The 20455-nt window shown below is 41.8% G+C and overlaps 4 protein-coding genes and 4 non-coding genes across 8 annotated transcripts; 6 read left to right on the top strand and 2 right to left on the bottom strand.

Moving 5' to 3' along the window:
- Window positions 1–13: 13 nt before the first annotated feature.
- On the bottom strand, window positions 14–1380 carry LOC114450088 (DCN1-like protein 1). The gene is made up of 3 exons (XM_028427997.1): window positions 1302–1380; window positions 546–759; window positions 14–403 (listed from the first exon to the last, which is right to left on the bottom strand). Exons 1-3 carry the CDS (start codon window positions 1302–1304, stop codon window positions 231–233), a joined length of 390 nt encoding a protein of 129 aa, XP_028283798.1. The 5' UTR covers window positions 1305–1380; the 3' UTR covers window positions 14–230.
- Window positions 1381–1639: 259 nt separating this feature from the next.
- On the top strand, window positions 1640–2681 carry setd9 (SET domain containing 9). Its single transcript, XM_028427842.1, is given in 4 exon segments — window positions 1640–2144; window positions 2146–2200; window positions 2203–2229; window positions 2232–2681. Coding segments are annotated over 4 exon segments (438 nt in total). The 5' UTR covers window positions 1640–2102; the 3' UTR covers window positions 2546–2681.
- Window positions 2682–5152: 2471 nt separating this feature from the next.
- On the top strand, window positions 5153–9759 carry eif4a2 (eukaryotic translation initiation factor 4A2). Its single transcript, XM_028428102.1, has 11 exons — window positions 5153–5249; window positions 6127–6184; window positions 6266–6398; window positions 6652–6791; window positions 7179–7347; window positions 7428–7537; window positions 7842–7985; window positions 8326–8463; window positions 8557–8646; window positions 8828–8907; window positions 8983–9759. The coding sequence occupies exons 1-11, from the start codon at window positions 5221–5223 to the stop codon at window positions 9125–9127; spliced, it is 1236 nt and encodes a 411-aa protein (XP_028283903.1). The 5' UTR covers window positions 5153–5220; the 3' UTR covers window positions 9128–9759.
- LOC114450524 (small nucleolar RNA SNORD2) lies at window positions 6437–6506 on the top strand. Its single transcript, XR_003672097.1, has one exon. It is a non-coding gene; the product is annotated as a small nucleolar RNA SNORD2 (small nucleolar RNA).
- On the top strand, window positions 7019–7094 carry LOC114450523 (small nucleolar RNA SNORD2). The gene has a single exon (XR_003672096.1). It is a non-coding gene; the product is annotated as a small nucleolar RNA SNORD2 (small nucleolar RNA).
- LOC114450522 (small nucleolar RNA SNORA81) lies at window positions 7571–7750 on the top strand. The gene has a single exon (XR_003672095.1). It is a non-coding gene; the product is annotated as a small nucleolar RNA SNORA81 (small nucleolar RNA).
- LOC114450521 (small nucleolar RNA SNORA81) lies at window positions 8044–8227 on the top strand. Its single transcript, XR_003672094.1, has one exon. It is a non-coding gene; the product is annotated as a small nucleolar RNA SNORA81 (small nucleolar RNA).
- Window positions 9760–12686: 2927 nt separating the features above from the next.
- Window positions 12687–18636, bottom strand: LOC114450379 (lactosylceramide 1,3-N-acetyl-beta-D-glucosaminyltransferase A-like). The gene is made up of 3 exons (XM_028428439.1): window positions 18529–18636; window positions 16147–16250; window positions 12687–14527 (listed from the first exon to the last, which is right to left on the bottom strand). Exon 3 carries the CDS (start codon window positions 14249–14251, stop codon window positions 13097–13099), a length of 1155 nt encoding a protein of 384 aa, XP_028284240.1. The 5' UTR covers window positions 14252–14527; window positions 16147–16250; window positions 18529–18636; the 3' UTR covers window positions 12687–13096.
- Between the last annotated feature and the right edge of the window lie 1819 nt (window positions 18637–20455).

Genomic DNA, 20455 nt, shown 5'->3' with positions numbered 1-20455 from the left:
GATCTTAGTGGGTTTTTTTGTCCAGGCACTTAAGTAACCAACAAGCCTGCATTAATGCCATTATTAATATAACTGAAAGTATTGTAATCCATCTCACTCGCTCTTTATACATATTTACATCAACTTCCAACAATTTGAATTATGGTTGTCCTCTTAATTGTGAGTATATAACGTTTGAATGGTTGAATTTGGTGAAGAATGGAAGAACAGTTTGTTTCCCCCCTTCATCGTTACCCCTGTTCTGCCATGCCATCCATGAACTCCTGTTTTGAGAACTCGCATTGGGTTGCTGCCCTGAACTTCCAGGCTATAAGGAGGACACTTATACTGGTCGGGTCCAAACCCAGGTCATCACAGAACTGCTGGATCCCATCGATGCCTATCTTGTTGTCATCATGAGGATCTGCATATAAGAGCACAAAGAGTCATTTGATTGACAAGTGATTCAGGGACAACTTTTACATTTGTAAAATGTAACTTGTACATTTAAAAGTGTATTACAAAATGAACATTTGCACACAGTATTGTAGTGATGCATTTCCTACCTCTGTATCTGTTGTAGAGCTGTTCAAGCCTCTTCTTGTCTAAAGCTCCCTTTAAATTTGAAACGTAGAGCTCTGGGTTTTGGAAAAACTTATCTGTGGCAACATCTAGTTTCCAGTCATTCTGCGACAGGCAAGTCACCGCAATCTTCTCATTGGATTGTGTGAAAATCATAAACTGACGAACTTTATCCTTCTGTGAGGACTTCAGCTTGTTCTGCACAAAGACAAACACATGCAAATTTAAGACTGGCGATTACATGACCACGTGGAGAGAAATGTATTTTGCAAGTTATTACAGAACATTCTAATAGCCTTGGCCGTTATTAGCAAAAGTAGATGAAACACATCCAAATCACAGCAGTAAGAAGGAACTAGCACTAACATGCTATCGTCACTGCAGGGTCCACACTGTGCTGAAAGAAGAGTAACTACATATCCTAATCATTAATAACGCTGACACTACTAGCCAGCCACTTGGCTAACATTATATAAGAGAAGTTTCTAAAGAGTGGTGAATTCTGGTTTGGCCATAAGACAAGCAAGCTTGGCTAGCTAAACTAGGCGAGATTACTAGCCTCACCGTGAGATAGCTAGCTAATGCTAACCAGCTACGTTTGTGTTTCATTATTTAAGGCAATTTAATGTACTAGAGCAGTTTCCTGACCATTGCAGTTAACACAGAGTTGTAGTTTAGTGCAACGCGCTACTTATATCTACAGCAAGGCAGACACTTTAAAAAAAGAAGGTAGTCCTCACCATGTTTGTCCTTTGCCGGGGACTCCCTTTCCTCCCATCCAGCTGGCTGATGCTTGTTAAGTTTTTACTGGTCACGATGAAAGCTTTTCCGGTTGAGGATACTGCTCATCAAAATAAGAGCATACAATGACGACATCGACGTTGTCGTTTCCCAGAGTGTTAGGTCATTTGATCATTTTATTCATTATATAGCATATCATATATATTTTTAATTTGAAAGTGGAGAGATGCCCTGTTGAATGTTAAAAGTTGTGTACAAATTAGCAATAGTAACAAAAGTGCTGTTTTTTTATTTTGAAACAAATGTTGCCGGAAGTGATTCGGGGGACATGAAAAAAAACAAGCTCGTTCCTCCGCTTCCGACCTGTCGGAGTCCGGATCTCTTGGATGTTGTAGAGCTGCCCTAGTAAGAGTTCAGAACAAATGGAAATCGTGACAGGCACAGGTTTGTACCTTGGGTTGTATTGAACTTGTCCAAAAATGAGAATACTCTGCGGCAGGTGACGGAGCGCTCGGAAGACAAACTGGGTCTCAGATGAGGAGGTCTCACGCAGCCTGCTGAAGCTCTTCAGGGTCCTACTCAAGATAAATGGAGCTAATCACAGGTCAGCCCAGACTCACTTTGGTCCCACAGATCACAGGTGAAACAGAGCAGTATGGGGGGGACCCGGTGTGTGGACAAGATGCCATGCTCCAGTGGTCTTGGATTCTGCATTGACCGGAGGCCTAGCAGTTTACCCCTTGCAGGAAACGGGAGTATTTGTCACCAAAGGATTTGTACCGAAAGGAACTACAGTGGCCATGTATCCTGGTACTGTGTATCAGCCCTACGAGCCCATTCTCCTTCAGGTCCATCAGAAACCCCTTTGTATTCAGGTGCATTGATGGTCTCCTGATCGATGGAATGATAAAGGCATCTCCAAGATGGTGTCAGGTCATGCAGTGGCAGGGACAGATTAGGTCCTTTCCTGATGAGTGACACCAGCTGGCTGACAGACAGTCCACGAAACCCGCTCGCTGTGGGTCAGTATGTCAACAACTGCTCCAACCAGAGGCCTGCCAACGTGTGCTACCAGGAGTATGATGTGCCAGTCAAGTTTCACATAGAGCTCCGCCAGTATCTCCCTAATGTTAACTACAGCCAGGACATACAGAGGCCTCTGCGCTGTGTGGTCCTTGTGTCACTCAGGGACATTACAGCAGGGGAGGAGCTCTTCTCCAACTACTACACCATTGTACATTAAACCCTCAGCAACTATACATATTTGTATAATCTCCCTGTATGAAATGAAGATATGTTTTCATGCAGCTCTATTTGTATACTCAGGACTGCACTGGAATAAAAGGCAATACATTTGCCTGTGGTGTGTTATATTACAACTGTGTATGAGTACCTTTCATGGCTGTTAAATTGATTTGACAAAAAGGCTAAACTGTAAGTTGCTTGGATCAAAACACAGATCATAAGTGATGGATATGTTAGAGCAGGGTTGTCCAATTGGTGTAGGATCCCAACTCCTCCCTAGTCATTGTTGTGTGTCCTTGGGCAAGGCACTTTGCCTCCAGTGCACTCACTGTGTGGCGCTACTTGCTGGCAGCCTTAAGCAATTTCCCTTCTGGGATTATTAAAGTATTTCAAAATTTAAAAAAAATAAATAATTCATTCCTGGGTGCTGTAGGTGGGATCTGTATTCACACCCTCTACCTGTACTGATGAAAGACCTGCTTTCAAAAGCACACTTTAGTATCATTAACAAAATCTACAGCTGCATAAAATTGGTCACTGCCACATGCCTATGTTTGTAGTTTTAAAATGTAGAGAATGTGAGCAGGTAAGTATAGGCTATACAACTGCCAGACAACGGTAATAGAGGAAGAGGATGTAGTGGAAATTAATTATAAAGTTGGAAAACCGTCAAACACCATTACCACAATTTTGTATGTAAGCCATGTTCTCAAGCACTTAAGACATAAAGCACAAAGGGGCGTTGAAATTCAGTCAACAGGTACAGGAAGGAACAATGTTAAATAGGGTACTCACTACAGTATATGATAGGAAAGGAGCAAAGTCTGAAGTTTTAATTAACTTCCTGTGAACTCTAAAAGCCCAATGAAGTACATTTCTGTACGGTGATGGCCCGGACTCTGTGCTCGAGATCGCTGCACAACGGGCGGTCCGAGATCCGAGGAGAAAAAAATGACGTCATTTTGTGGGCGTAACGTCTGCAGGAGGGAGGGAGTTCTCAGTTCTCGCGGAGTATGGATCCAGCTTTAGCAACATATTTCTTCATGCAGTCAGATTCGTGGTGAGTACCAACAGTAGTGAGTGATAAGTGCAACTTCATCGCGTTTATTCAAAGAGAGAGGGAGAGGCAGTGTGTGTGTCTGTGTGTGCGCGTATTGGGGCGAACTCCACTCTGCGTGATAGAGAGATCAGACAAGTGTAAACCCAGGGACTGTAGAGACGGCAGAGGTCCTGGTGACGTTAAATTGATGTTAGACTCAACTTAAAGAAAACGCTGGGAGGAAGCTATTGTCTATACTTAAAGTTACGGATGGTATTATTTGGCAGGGTTACAGGCAGTAGATCTTCTGTATGTAAAATAGGTGTTTAACAACCTGTTAAAATCCACCATAATGCAGTAAATGAAAAATTTTATGGGGGAGGACCCCCAGACCACCACCTCTCCGATAATAATAGTAATCAAAATAATAATAATTAGATGCCCCAACTAACATTTTAATGCCCTCTGTAGTCTTCTCCTCTCCTTCAGAAAATTCTGAATACAAGTTTGATAGAGCAGCATCTAATGAGCGTTTTAAGACTAAAATGGAGTCTGTAGCTTGAAGTCTGTAGGAGGAGATACATTTACAACTATACAATACTATAACAATATTGAGGTTTTATTTGAGGTTTTGACAGAGCGCCACCTGCTGGCTACACAAAATGTGTTTTCATAGGTTTTTCTGCCTGCCCCCCTGGCCTGTTTTGAGTAGGATCATGAAAATTGGAACACATATCACCCCAAGAAAAGTCTCTTGGACAAACCCAACAGGGAGTCCGCCATTTTGAATTATTTGGTTATTTTTGGCAATTTGTGACCCTCATACAAAACTTTTCACGCCTCGCATACTTTATCCAATTGAGCTGAAATTCACTGTGTCCACTCAGGACACCATAAGGAATAGAAGCATTCCAAAACTCTTTCAAAAGTGTTCAAATGTGGCGGGGGCGTGGCCTTAAACTTGGACCATTCGCCATTACAAAAGAAACTCGCTGTATTTTCTGCAGTACCACCAACATACTTCATGCAATGTGGACAAACTCTTACAGTACTGCTATGGACCCGAGTCTGAACAGATATATATCCTAATAAGTTGATACGGTCATAGCGCCACCTACTGGCAACAGAAACTTTGTCTCATAAACATGTGTTTGCTGTAAATCTCGGGAAATGAGAGGAGAGGACAGCATAGGAGAGGAGAGTGCGAGGGCACTTGCTTGCAGCTTTCATTTTCTTTCTTTCTTTTTCCTCGGCTAATATTCACACATGACTTATTTCTCAAACTCCAGGCATTGATCCGTTCCCAAAAATGCACAACCTTGTCAGGCCGAGTTTTGACCTGTCAGAGACGCTGTAGCAGCCCATGCACCAGCTTTTACTGCAATATCCTTCCGCCGAGGAATATAGTCTTGGACAAATTTTCGTTTTATTTATAGACACTTTAAACATCCAAATTTTTATAGCAAACTGTAGATTTAATACAGTTTATCGAAATATTGTATAAATTAAATGCGGCATTACTGTGAACGATATTGAGCATTAAGTTCATCAGTGAAAATAGTCCGGCTGCATAAAAGCGCTTGGCATCGCCATCAGCGATCTTTTCAGTCGCATGCTGAAGTTGTGCTCGGATCATGTCTAGCGATTCTGCTGATTACAACAGGTAAAATTGAATATTTGCAACATTTATGTACACAATACTCTTTATTTGTCCGTACTTAAGCGTTTGACGCTGGTCTGTGTTAAGTATTATGTCAAATTAATAATTATAAAGCTAGCTAGGCCTCAACAACTGTCGGGTCCTTGCCGTTAGCTTGGAGATGTTAGCTGCCTAGCTACACCGCCGTTCTAAATTGCCATTGGAGCGTTGTGGCGCCTGCTGTTTTTGTTACAGCTGAAGTAAAACTTAACGGCATCTGGCTGTATTTGTAAAATTATGTTTTTATTGTCATGACAAGTCAGAGGATCCAGCAGGCTGGGCTACAGCTCGGCCTAGTTGTCAGGAGAAGCCACCGTTGCAAGCAGAGGCCCGACTGTCCGACATATTGGCTAACAGTGTTTGAAGCGCAGCTCCATGTTGAAATAGATCGAACGTGTACATGTGCGAGTTTTACTCGGGTTGATGTGAACGACAGTGGGCGTGTGAGCCGGTCTGAAACATGTTGGTGGTTACATAAGCGCCAGTTTTCTGAGTGGCAGTTAGTTGAGCCCAGCTCGTGGAATTTGACACGTGCACCCAGTGAAGTGCCGGACTGGGAAACGAGATATTCTGGGCGTAACCCGGACCACTTTAGACCCCCTTCATACACGGACAGCAGCTAAAACGTATTAATTCATAACGGTGCGAAATACAGGCCTCTTTCTTTTGGAAGTGACAGTAGAGAAACTCGCAGCACTCACATGATGCTACACGTGGTATGAATGACGATGATGCTTGTTGTAGTCATCTGTGTTTAAAGTCTTATCCGCAGAACATTCTTTTTAAATATTAAGTCAGAGTTAATCACAAGTGGACAATTAAGACCTTTTGCTTCTTGCAGCTCAAGAGATAGAGACCATGCGGGGCCAGAAGGAATGGAACCTGATGGTGTCATCGAGGTAAATCCAAGTCATTTCAACACAGCTGAAAATACATGGTACATATTATTCTTGTACTGACTTGTTGTTTCTAAATTTCAGAGCAACTGGAATGAGATTACAGATAACTTTGATGATATGAACCTGAAGGAGACTCTTCTCAGGGGAATATATGCCTATGGTTTTGAAAAGCCGTCTGCCATTCAACAGAGGGCTATCATCCCGTGCATTAAAGGTATACAAACTAAATGTATGATTGGATTGTTCATTTTTGAGTGAAATGATGCTTACCATCTTTCGGGACTTACCCAAAAATGGGGATAATTTTTCACACTGATCACTCAATATTACGTTTTCCTCTTATTACTAGTTTACAAATGCATTGTCAATTGTCGAGGCACTTTCTCGACTCTGCACACATACTGTTATGACTGAGTTTTTTTTTCTTTAGAATCTTTATATACTGATCCCTCTCCCTCTGCCATCAGGCTATGATGTCATTGCCCAGGCCCAGTCAGGCACTGGCAAGACGGCCACTTTTGCCATCTCTATCTTGCAGCAGCTGGATATTGAGCAGAAGGAGACTCAGGCTCTGGTTCTGGCTCCTACTAGAGAGCTGGCTCAGCAGGTATGCTGTTCCTGAGGTCACAATAACCTCAGCAGTGTCTCAGACCTAGGCAGCATACTGTGGACACTGATTCAAACACTAAGGTACCATCTTTTCAAAAACTTTCTAAAATTCTCAATTTTAAAGACCATCCTATTACGATTGGTGCAGTCTCTGTCCATGGCTGCACTGGTCTAAAAGGTGATCTGGCTTCATTGAATTTGTTGATACATTTGTGTGGGAAAACTGGGTGAAATGATGGCATACCATCTTTCGGGACTGACTCTAGAAATGGAGACTTCCTTTTAACGTCACTGATCACTGAACAGTTATTCCGTACTCTTGAATTTATATGATCTTCCTTGCCGTGTGCAGCTTGTCCTAAACCAATGTATATTCTCTAATCAGATCCAGAAGGTTATTTTGGCTCTGGGTGACTACATGGGAGCAACCTGCCATGCTTGCATCGGAGGGACCAATCTCCGTAGCGAAATACAGAAGCTCCAGGCTGAGGCTCCTCACATAGTGGTGGGCACACCTGGTCGTGTGTACGATATGCTCAACAGGAGGCATCTATGTAAGTCTCAACAGTCTGCTTCCGCTGTGAGTTACATATGATGCGTTAGTGTTTTGACTGTTGACAATGAATCTCTGCAGCCCCAAAATGGATCAAGATGTTTGTTCTGGATGAAGCCGATGAGATGTTGAGTCGAGGTTTCAAGGATCAGATCTATGAGATCTTCCAGAAACTGAGCACAAACATTCAAGTAAGCATCTTTAGGATATAGGCTGTAACATTACCCTTCTGCATTAACAGAAGTCTGCTATAATTGTGTGATCCGGTTTTTCTGTTTCATGCAATAATGCTAGTAGAGTAATGCGCGGAAGGAGATTAATGTGCACTACACTGAAAATGAGATGTGGTTGAACCTCTTTCTTAATGTTCATTGGCCATTGTCTCAAGGTGAAGTGCTATACTTAAATGTGACTTTTATTATCCCAGTAAGGAAATTTGATACTGGCTTGTTTTTGGGTTGTTTCTGTTATTGACATGTAATGCTCTTTCTGTAGGTGGTCCTGCTCTCAGCCACCATGCCAGCAGATGTGTTGGAGGTAACCAAGAAGTTCATGCGAGAACCCGTTCGCATCTTGGTGAAAAAGGAAGAGCTTACTCTTGAGGGTATCAAGCAGTTCTACATAAATGTGGAGCGGGAGGTTGGTTTTCTTTTGAACCTGCGCAAGCTTACAGTTCTGTGAAGGTGATGTCAGATTACCCTTCTCTCTAAAGCACCCTGCTAAAACTGCAGGAGCCAAGCCTCGCAGGTTTAGCTCATGTGGCTGTGTAAGCATGGGTACACCAGGGAAGGAGATTAAAGACACAGCATTGGAAATGAGGCTTGGAGGGACCTCTTTCTTAATGTCCAGTTTCCTATGCCTCAAGATCCTGTGTTACAAAGTAGTAGCCTTTTTTTAAAGTGATTTGACAGAAGGTTAAGCAGTGAGATTGATGTTTGACGTTGCTTCACTTGACCTGTTCTTTCCTGGTTGTCTTCAGGAGTGGAAACTGGACACACTGTGTGATCTGTATGAAACTCTGACCATCACCCAGGCTGTCATCTTCCTCAACACTAGGAGAAAAGTCGACTGGCTGACTGAAAAGATGCATGCTAGGGATTTCACTGTCTCTGCTCTGGTATGATGAGGCCCTTGCCAGCTCGACTTATTAGAATTTTGGCCTGATGTGACTGAAGCTGCATCTGTCCCTAACTACTGATTCTGTCAACAGCATGGTGATATGGACCAGAAGGAGCGTGATGTGATTATGAGAGAGTTTCGGTCTGGCTCGAGCAGGGTGCTGATCACTACTGATCTTCTGGTTAGTATGAAGTACTGTAAAAGGTTAAAGTTAAATCCAGAATTTTTTTTTAACCTGAAACGACAAGTAGTGAACTTTTGGGAGATGAGGGCTTGTTCTTGTAACTTAGGAGCTGTCACTAATGCATCATTATATGTACAATATAGTTGAAAGGTGATTAAAATGCCTTTTCTGCCCCCAGGCTCGTGGGATTGATGTGCAGCAGGTTTCCCTGGTCATTAACTATGACCTTCCAACAAATCGCGAGAACTACATTCATAGGTAAGTTGAATTACAATATATCCAAAAAGTGCCCCTCTGTTGCCTGAGGGAGTCTAACATGGCTGCCGTTTACAGAATTGGCCGTGGTGGCCGTTTTGGCAGAAAAGGAGTTGCTATCAACTTTGTCACTGAGGAGGACAAGAGGATCCTTCGGGACATCGAGACGTTTTACAATACAACTGTGGAGGAAATGCCTATGAATGTGGCCGATCTGATTTGAGTCCTGAGGTGTTCCTTTTTTAACGCAGTGATAGCGATCGTCCACTTGCATTGTGCTTATATTATACGAGGGGGAAAACTTCTCAATGCTAAACTTTGGATCAGAATTTTGATATGTTAAAAGCGAGGTGACTTCTATGGTGGTCCCTCTTGGACAGTTGTAGGTTCTAACCTCGACAGCTGGCTGGTTGGAGCTACAAAACCATGGGGTCTGTAAACATGAAGGTCCTTATCAGGTATTTCTTTCCATGTTCAATTAAAATGCGTGTATTCGATGTTCTCCACCATTTAGTAACTTACTTGTGGACTAAAAGGTATAAGTGCTGTATAAAGTCTGCAAACTATGTTATGCTAACATATGTGCGATGTGTTGTGGGGCTCTGCCTATTAGAGGCACTTGTCATGTTATACTGTAATACACTTGCTTTTGTTATCTTTTGTGAATGTGTTTTAATTTAAATGTACCATATTTTTTTATCCCACTTGCTATATATATCCATTTCTCACTTGTTGGCCATATTTTGCCCTTTCCAGATTATATTGCCGTTTCCCCCCTCTTGAATACTTTTCAGAGTTCCTCCCCCAGAATTGTATGAATGTCTTAATAAACAGAAATTGCTGTATGTAACCTTGGTGGGTCTGTGTACTGCTGGTCTTTACAGATGTGCTTTTTGCAGGATACTGACGTAAACTTGCTTCTGAGAAATGGGTAGAAGTGTGAGAATTGTTTTGAGAAGCTGACAACTGACGAGTGCAGTGGAGAGAAAACTGGCATCACAGCTCCCCCTATTGGCAGTTTAACAGTAAAGGCAATGCTTGAGTAAAACGAGGCGTGTCCAAATTCAAATATCAGACTGACAAAGAGTTGGGTGCAATGCAGAGAAACTTTTTTTTTTTTTTTTAGGTGATCTGTCTGCTGGCACCATTTTAATTTAAAAAATATTCCGTATGGGAATATATATTAATCTTTGAGCAACGCTGTGTAGGTAATAAATATTGTAAAAGGAAAAATTACACATTTTAATATTTAGCTTCTGAAAATGAACTCTCCTACAATGTTAAAGTTGCTTATTTAATGCAAACATGGCAAATACAAATGTATAAATAATTTGAAATGAATTCCTGCTTTGGTAGCTTTGTTTAGACAGAATGTGGTGAAAGGGTGGCAAGGACACCATTGACAGTATTGACACGTCATTTATTTGAGGTTTTACACCAGCCGGTGCTGCATTATGGATGCTGGGGCTTTGATGTGCCAAGTGTTTGTTTCAATAGAGTTAGAGATAACCAATACTGTATACTGAATAATCAATATAACACATAACTTAAACTAAAAGAACCATCCTGTATAATATTTGCATTGTTTTATACAAATAAAAACATCCAGTGTAAGTAAACAAGTTTTCATTCTTAACCGATTAGCCGTTAGCTGTAGCTTCATGTTTAAACTGACAAGCTGCAGACTGAAACAATAGTATCCACAGCTTCTGTTTTCCTTCTAGCATTTTATTTTATTATCCCATGTTGGACAAATTTATGTATGACCTGTCTGACCTTAGAAAACAGATGGAAGTCCACATTTGTGAGGTGTAATATTAGGATTACTTTGCTGCTTTTACATTCACTACAAATGAATCTTAATGTTATGTTCTCTTTACTTCACAATAAAAGAAAAAAAAATCCAAATTTCAAATATTTTTAATTTGGACTGAGCGATTTTTTTAAAAACTGACTGGAAACCTAAAAGAAAAGCGATAAATGAGCCTTTAAGTATGGCTGATGTTTAACATTAGAAGCCATCCAGCCTCTGTAAAGTATTTTTGCACTTCCTAGCCAGTGCAGTGACAGCTCAGCCTCCAACTATGTTTAGTATGTCTACTCCACAATGCATCTGCAAAGCTTTCTCTTGGGAATTGACTAAAGTTAACCAGTTAAATCCCAGAGTTAAACTAGACAGCTCACATATTGTTCATGATATTATTAGATTTAGAATATTTTTTAATGGATTTCAAATACATCACTTATTGCAGTTTAAAAAACAGATGTAGGCAGCTGGTTGTTTTTACACTCGTCCTAAATCCTGTTCCCCGTTACCTCGGAAACAGTGCAGCTGTTTGGAGAACAGCTAATCCAGGCTAAATCACATTTCAGAATGAGGTGCCATATATACATGTTTATAGGGTTCCTGGGTGGGACGAGGTGAAGCGAGAAGAGGCCGACATTTTCAACATGACCTTCAACACCAAGGTGTTTACTTTGTACTAAAGATTTTCTATTGTCAATTTCCCCCTGGGCTTAATACAGTATTTCTTTATCCAATTCAGATTCTGAAAAAGAATGGACATAGGAAAATTGTGATTGTATCTTGTTTGGTAACTCTGAGCTAAAAGAAATTTCCATCAGCTTGATTTGAATAGGTTGAAAGAAGGATCTGTGAAGCTTTGTGTCTGTTGACAGTGACACAGAACCAGCCTCAGTTATTAGCTGCGTGGCAGATGTCTCTGTGGATCAGACACTGCGAAGCAGCTGATGACTTTCTGGCCAATGTTATGAGTATATTTAGCTCCAGGTATCACATGTCAGTTGGAAAATATCTGAAAAGGAAATCATAGTGAACACTATACCAACACACACTTGGGCAGAAGTCTGTTCCCTCACTGATAATGAGATGTGAATGGAGTGGAGTGCTTTTATGCAAAATGCCAGCGCTTCCACTCTAATGAGGCCTGTGTAGCTTGCACAGTTCCTCTGCAAACTGTTGCTATGGAGAGACAGAGTGGAACACTGAGAGGGTTTGGTGTGGATAGTCACTGGATAGTCAGTCAGTTACAACAAAAATGGCTGCATTGCATTGCTCCACATACATGCACTCTCCACATTGTGGTTTTGTTTCCTGTTAAACCGAATGTTGTCAATGTGAAAACATCAGTTAGAACCGCAAAAATGTGGTTTAGTGGTCTGTGCCATTTTGATTTGCAACTAAAAGTGAGAATTGGTAGCTGGTCGCTGTGAGATTGGAGATTTGGAGGGCTCTGCAAATCAAGGCTATTAAATCAAATTTAAATCTGAAATAAAGACAGAAATCATGTAAAAAAAAGGCCTTAATGACATTACATTGTTGTGTCACACCAGGTTACAGAAAACCTTGTGGACTAGTCAAAATATGCAAAATGCATAGCTGCAGGTTTTTATAAAGAAACCTGCATAAATGTATACACAGACATGCAGTGGTAGTATACACACAGGGGTGTATACAAACCCATGCAAACACAGCACAGTGGTGAGCCCAACATTTCCATACGGGAAGTAACTGGGAAAAAAAGTGAAGTGATGTTTAACACTTGTGGTGCAATCTAGTGACAGTTTCTGCATTTTTGTAGTCATTTCCTGAGCTCTCCAACAGACTCTTATACAAAGAACCCAGCTCTTCACTAACGGAGTGCACATTTTATGTCATTATAAATCTGAGTTTTTTAGTGGCACAGACTTGGTACAGATCTTTTCAGGTTGAGTGTATGTTTATATTTTACCTATGGTAAAAACATGGGCCAATGCCAGAGTTAAAAAATGTTAATGCTGTTTTATTTGAGTGGCACACAGTCTAGAAAGCCTTCTGTGAATTACAATAGCAAAAAGGGGGCAAAATCCAAGACATGGTGGAAGCACTGACTTTGACAACTAGAATGACATTTGACTTGGTCTGAGGTGGAATAACATATAAACAGCACCCTATCAGAAACTTTTTACACTTTACTGTCAATGCAAAGCCAGTGTTACAGTTGAATATGAATAAAACACTAAATCTAATGCTGACAGTGATGTCTGGTCTCTCCGCTTGCTTACAACACGGAACACAGTGCTTTGACATGGATGTCCAACCAAAAGGACTGAGGTAATCGCAGCAATGATCCACACTTGGCTATGTTATGCTCCCTGTGTTACACGCTGACACACACAAACCTAAACAATACTACAAAAAGGCTGCTTTGCAGGGGTAGGTTGTAAAATGATAGGGATTACAAAGAAGAGCCATTTTCACAGCTGCGCAGTACAGCCTCCCTGTGAGGCCAGAGGTCCTCTGTTTCACCCGTGGGTGTGTTGCTGCCTTCCACAGGTCGTAAATGTCCTCCACATGGCCGTGTGAGGTCATCATCCGGTCAAAGATGCATGGGTGGTAAGGTGCCTTGTTCTCCCCTGAGAAATAGACATGCTCCTGTGGTGACACGCCGACGGCGTTGGCGCAGATGCCCATGAACACGTCATCTATGTAAAGAGAGGCATTTAGGGTCAGCGTGGCGTGGTAGACTTTGTCCGCAACGTCCCTGGAGACCACATATCCGGCCCCAGCTGTGTAGTCAGGGTAAGACAACCATTGGTACATCTCATAGGAAACATAGTATTTGCTGTCCTTGTTGCGAATGGGTGGTGCCCCTCTGTGCACTCGACCTATCCAGAAGTCTGTGACACCTCTGCTGCTCACATCCTGCAGGTAGCTCACTAGGTTGGGCATGTGGACAAAGATGTCATCATCAGCAGTCATGAGAAAGCGGGCGTGTGCACAGTGATGGTGCTTCCAGTGGAACTGCAGGATAAGCTTCAGAGTCAGGTTGTGGAAGGAGTCTAAAAAGTCTTGTTGGACCAAATCACCATGGAGACTATCCTCCTGGACCAGCTTCTTCTGGCCTCTCCTTTTGCTCCACAAAGGCTCCTCCTTCTTGGTCTGAATTGCTCCCAAGACAAACATCACCCTGACAGTCACTCCAAGAGACTTTTGAATGTAGGTCTCATTACCCCAGGTGGACCTGATAGCATTTCGCCTCTCAATATTCTCTGGGGATGTTTTGACAAAGAGGAGGAGGAGGACATCCTTGTTGACACATTTATCAGGGTGGTCCAGCAGGTAGTCAAAGTTGCTGAAGGTTCTGGCCTGTTCCCGTGGGATGGTGAGGCTTTTGTTAATATAGGTGAAGCCGTTGACCAGGTAGCGGTAAGAGTAGGACTTGACGTGACTGAAAACACTGTTTTCCATCTGCTCCCAGCAGACCATGACTACTGACAGCACCAAGCAGGTGGTCATCAGCTGCAGCCACTTGCATTTTCGCATGCGGCGGAAATTCAAAAACATCCTGGAATCTGGTCACCCAGTGGCTGTGGTCTCTGTCTGGTTGGAGATGGCGGAGAAGGAGCTGCTTGTGTCAAAGCGGACGAGATAACAGAGGTTGAGAGAATTGTTCCAGTGCCTCACAGCAGCACTTGCTGGGTCTTCCATCCTAGGCTTTCCACATTCAGCAGTTGGCAGAGGCAGTGGTGGGAGTCACTGGGCCTGATAGGAATCATCCTCCATCGCAGCAGAATCACACACCAGCAGCTGGAGACTCATCTTTCACCCATGCTCATAGTTCTGTGAAGACAGAGGTTTACTGCTGTGAGCTGCTGCTCAGTATTTGCAACAGTACCTATTCATGACTTTTTGACAGTAAAGTACATGACACAAGCACAGTACAGTACAGGCTTTTTTAGCAGACGTGAAACACACTGGAAGTGATTCATCTGAACCTGTGTTTAGTTTTCTGTGCAAAAACTGAAATGTTATCTAAAAAGTCAAACGATAGCGAGCGGGGTGGGGACGTGGGGATGGCTGCGATGAAAGCAAAAGCTAACACAGCAAATGCTGCAACACAAGCTCGTGCATAATGGAGGGGTTTAAGGTTCAGATCCACTGAAATCGCTGAGAGTCATGGAACGCATTCGGACACAATGGACGATGTCAGAATAGCGTGGCAGCACAATGTGGGACGAGAATAGCCTGCTTCCGTCAGGGCCTGGGCTAAAACCAAGGGGGGATCATGATGGGCCCGGGGCCTGGGACTCCCACAGCGCTCCGAGAGCTTTTTAAACATCACTGGATGGCCTGTACCTAATGGGGTCACTGGCTCAGAATGGCTCTCTTTTCCCTCTGATAATGAGAAACTCAGTTTCACCTCTGCTTCACACCAGCTACAGAGACACTTACTTACACGCGACCTTTATTTTACCGCCTACCTGACACAAAACACGTGTCGAATACTCCGTGACCGTACTGCTGTAATCTGCCATTTGACAAAGCCTTTTATTGAAGACTCTGGCTTTCAATAAATATATGAAATCTCTTGTCTCAACTTTTGGTTCTTATACAGCATGGAGGGTCAATAGCTGTGGTTCAAAAATAAAGTTTAAGATGGCCAATACAAAGTCCAAGCTACTGACATGCTACAAGGCAGAGGGCTGGATTTTGCTTGTTGCCAAAGCTGTAACAGAGTATGCCAGACTATGCTGGTAAAACCGACACATCAGGTCAGGAGAGGGCGGAAAGGCTATCGCTAATTTTTATACATTTATCAATAAAAGCTTTGTATTCTATTGTCTTCTTCGTTTTTAACTCTCATAGCCTAACTCTTATGAATATAAATAATTTCCCTAAGGGATTAATAAAGTATCTATCTATTATCTAGAGATAAATCTAATAAATCAAGCCTTTTGTTAAATTGGTTATAAATAAAAAGTAAATATATAACATAAAATCATATAAATAATCTCATTTTGTTAAGGTTAAAAATGCAACTGAATCATACCCAGTAATCGGCTTAACATATAACAATATACACCTTATACACCCCAATAATTAACAAACAGCACAGCAAACACTCAAACACTACGGTAACTTAAATCCAAATGTACCTGTAACCTAATTATTGTAACTTATGCTTTTAATAATTTAACATCAATTATTCTATGGTATTCTTCTGGCTACCGTTGTTCTTTTAGACTAAAGATATAACTTCCCAGCAGCATAAGTAGATCGTCAATCGTCCAGCTGAGCTGCACTTACAACAAGCACTGTAAAAGTAAACCGGCGCACAAACATATTTTCAAAGTCACCATTTGTATAAATAGACTTGACATACAGTGAGGCAGGGTGGGAGAGAGGGAAGAGGTGAAAAAAAATCACACAATCCATCGAATGATCATTCCAACACTCACCAGCAAAAGAAAGTATCTGCATGTGAATCCAACACGGCGGCAGGAACTGTCTCCTCTCCCTCGCTTGAGTCTTCTCAGCTGCACAGAACTCTGCTTCACTTTTCCTTGGGATGATAGAAGATAACACATTTATCAGAAGCAGATATCCATGTTCAATAAAACAGTCTCTGTTTGAGGATATCCATGAAGGTGTGCTGAAGAGGATTTCCTTTCTATCTCCACACTGGCCTGACTGTGTGTAGAGTGTAAGTCGCTTGTAAATGAGCTGGTTGCCTTGACTCTGCTCTCTTCCCTCCCACCCTCCCACTGTGTAGGAGGAAGTAGAGTGGGGAGGGGAGGGGGGGGGGGTGCTGGTGTCATAATGACAGCAAGGCATGGCCTCTGTCTCGTGTTTGAACCATGACTCCCTCTATGTCTTTTTGGGCTTATTATGGGGGAATATTTCAGGGAATTCTGGGTTTTGAAGTATTCCTTTCTCATTGAATAGTTTTTACCTAAGACAGTACCACATAACATTCAAAATGCTTTGTTACTTCTTGGTTGAAAGACATATTACAAATAAAACGCACAAATATGCAGCCTCCAATCCATCAAACAGCCTGTGCAGAATATTACCTGACATCTTCCCAAATGGCCAGTAGTACAGTAGCTAGATCTCTAAAAATATACTGTGACCTGATTAGAAAAACCTATTTGTCATGAGGTCACAGACATATCAAAGTGTGAAAAAAAGACAAGTGTACAAAAAAATTCAGTGATGCGTCAGTCATGTGCTCTGCAGGACATGACTGACGCATCATGTTTTTTTTTTGACTGAAATGAGAAAGAATGTATGCCCCCTTACTCACACAGGAAGGAAGCCTTCCTGCTTACTTGTTGCAGGCACACAAGAGTGAGACTTCTAATGACTTAAAATAATGTATGAGAACAGTACTTATTCCTTCTCCATTGTGATGGCAAAAGGAGATTTTTCATAATCAAATAGCTTCAAGCCTGAACTTTCCTTTTTTGTGTCTGTAACTTTAGCGGGAACCCTGTTGATTTGGATAAACAAGATTGATAGAAAGAAACAGAACCACGCAGTGTATTCAGGGCTGATGCAAAGATGTATGTGAACATATTTTAAAAGATGTGCAACTCCGGCCTTTTCTGAATCTCTGTCAAAATAGAGAAGAGGCAAGAAGAGACTGAAGGGAAACCGGTGAATGCAAAAACACACCTATTCACCATGGTCTTCCTGAACTTCCACAGACAGTCAGAATAAACAATAAAACTGTATTTCCCACAAAACGACTGGTGAAGCTGCAAAAGCAGCGAAACATCTTCTAGAAACTCTACAAGTCCAGTTGTCCTTCTGTCAAGCCTAACAAACGTTCCTCTTTGCCTCCTCCTCTATATTTCATGAGTCACACTGTCACACAGTATAGAAGCTATTAAATAATCGTATTTTGTTACAACGAACATTTCACATAAAATGGAGGAAGAGCCCAAACAGTAAGAAAATGGATGTGGATTGTTTCTATATATTTGTATCCGACTACTACAAACTACTTAAGTTTGTAGTCACTTTGTAGTCCCACGGCGCAGAAGCGTTTGGAATTATACACACACACACACTGAGCTGTCAAAACCAAAGGAACACGGTGTGCTTGTTGCTTTGAGTATGCCACACATTTCAGGTCCTGTGGCGTGAAACTATTGAGGAAGCTAATAATGATAGGGGTGTGTCTCTTCTCAGAGTTGTCACATTTTAGGCGAGGTTTGGAATCACTCAGTCACCTGATGTGGAAGCTATGGAAGAGAGCTTGATTTTTAAGTTTATAAAAAAGCATAAACAAATGGAAGGAGCCTTTCAAACCCATAATTAAAGGTGTGTGTGCTTCCGTCTCTTCTAGCAGCACGTTTAAGGTGAAGTTTGGAGTCCCTTTGTCACATGGTGGGGAAGCTTTTGCACACAGGACAAGTTGAATGTCAAATATTCGCCTTAAACCAGCTTCACCGCGGATGTTTGACATTAATGAAATACCTAGACTGTGATGAAATAACTCCTGAACTTGAATGGATAAATACTCTAGTTCAACACACACACAAGCCGTGACAGCTAACTAACCCTCATATATCATAGCACACACTGAACACATTAGCGCGTTTAGGTGTTTACATTGTTTACAGCAGAAGACGATAGATCCACCTGCTGCATCATTAGCCTGCTTTTAGCTGCTATCTGTTTGAGTTGGCTACTGAATTATCTGTGAATTATCCACTGAGGCTCTTTAGTTCTTTCTTTTTTTGTAGTTCTCTAATCAAACCGTGAAAACAGGACGACTTTAAAGTATTAAAGTCGTCCTGTTTTCACGGTGTGTTGAGAGTTATTGGTCGTACCTTTCCCCACAGCGGCTCCCAAACGACTCCACGAGTTCTCCGGGCTGTTTGAACAGCCACCCTCCGCCGAGAGAAGCCAAACAGCGGCCAGAACCAGGGGGCGGGGTGGGGGCGCTTTACTGCGCAGGTCAAACATAAACATTAGACATCAACTATCATGAAGATATGAAAGAGACACAGCTGAAGACAAGAACAGACCTTAAAGAATAGCCTGTGAATATACCATATGAAAGGTCTGAGGCTGGAATAATACCTTAAGACTATAAGAAGCTCAGGCTGTGTGATTTCAATGCGGAAAAGTAGTATACAGCTGAAGGGTGATCAATATGACAGATACGATGCTTAAAATGTGATAAAGACTACAAATATGGCTGCTTTGTATGCTTCTTGTGTGTCAGGCTGTCACTATGATAACAGCCCTGCTTGCCATGTTAAACTCAGAGGAGACCTCAAAAACCACTCCAAGTTTGAGAGCCTGGCGCGCGGAAACGATCCGGAATTAGAAAATTCTTTTCTTTTTCAAAAGTTTGATAGAGCAGCATCTAATGAGCGTTTTAAGACTAAAATGGAGTCTGTAGCTTGAAATTTGTAGGAGGAGATACATTTGGCAGAGGACGCCAAAATTGCTTAATATTTGGAAAAAGTATAATTTTTTGAAAAAAAAAAAAACATGAAGTTAACCCGGAATGTCCTCTGTGAGATGAACATTTTGATAGTTGAATGGCTGAAATCGGTCAATGTACGCTGAAGATACACAGCGCCAAAAAACTTACAGAAGAATAAAGAAAGAAAAACCTAGCAGCAATCAAACTAATAACACAAATGTAACAAATAAAAATGTATTTTGTTCCTTAGTCTTTCACAAGCCTATTTCAAGTGCATGTTTAGTGAAGGCAGGTGTTAACACAGTGGCGTAGGAAGCATTAAAAATGTGGGTGGGACACCTTCTGTGGGTGGGTGGTGAAAAAAAGTACATCAGTATATTATGAAATATAATATAATAATATGAAGTAGTTGCGATTTCCTGTGGATTTTAACAGGTTGTTAAACTATTTTACCTACAGAAGTAAACATTTAATGACTATTTCAGAGACAGATTCAACAAAAACTCGGTGACAAACAGAAACTAATTCCAAGTGAAACAGTTTTGTCAAACATACTGGTGCTACTACACTAACAGCCTCCATATCTGAGGCCTTCTCTCATTTACAGAGACAACAAACTGGCAAATCCCATAGAAAAATGAACCAAACTGCTTAATGCAGATAATACTGAAACACTAAAAATACTAACTTACAAAAAGTCTTTATCTTTATTTGCTTATAAATAAAGATAAAGACTTCACAACAAACCTTGTGGATGTGTTTATAATGATGCCCTGCCTCATCTGCTGCATCAGTGTTTCCCTGTTCATATAATGCCCCACTGTGTCCTGACGGTCCATCACATGTATTTTATTCTTGCTGATAAGAATAGGGGCTAACCTGGCCTTATTACAATATGGGTTAATGCTGAAAACAACTCTAACTCTCCGTGTCTTTGTTAGGAATCTCCTCATGTCCATTGTGTGTGGGGAGGGAGCAGAAAAGGCAACAACATGTCATCAGACAAATAAGACCGTCTACTGTAACTGAAAGTAAACAGCAGCTTCCTCCCAACTTTTCTAAGTTGATTTAACATCAACCTAACATCACCTGGGGCCATGTGACAAAGCAGTAAGGCTTCAGCATGAGCTGGACTTTGTGGGATGACACTGACGTTACCTCCTCGAGCTTCGAGCAGCACTGACGGTTCTCTTTGCGGCGTTTTACGATCGCTCGAAGTAAACCACTGGCTTTGTTAGGTCCGTTACTATAGTAACGGTATTGCAGCGCTGTGGTAACCAGGAAAACATGGAGTTCAGCGGTGAGGTTATTCTCTTATGAAC

The sequence above is a fragment of the Parambassis ranga genome, chromosome 17 (genome assembly GCF_900634625.1).
Source record: "Parambassis ranga chromosome 17, fParRan2.1, whole genome shotgun sequence".
In the NCBI taxonomy this organism is placed as follows: domain Eukaryota; kingdom Metazoa; phylum Chordata; class Actinopteri; family Ambassidae; genus Parambassis; species Parambassis ranga.
Note: the sequence above shows the minus strand (reverse complement) of the source record. Positions and strands in the feature narration are given on the sequence as shown.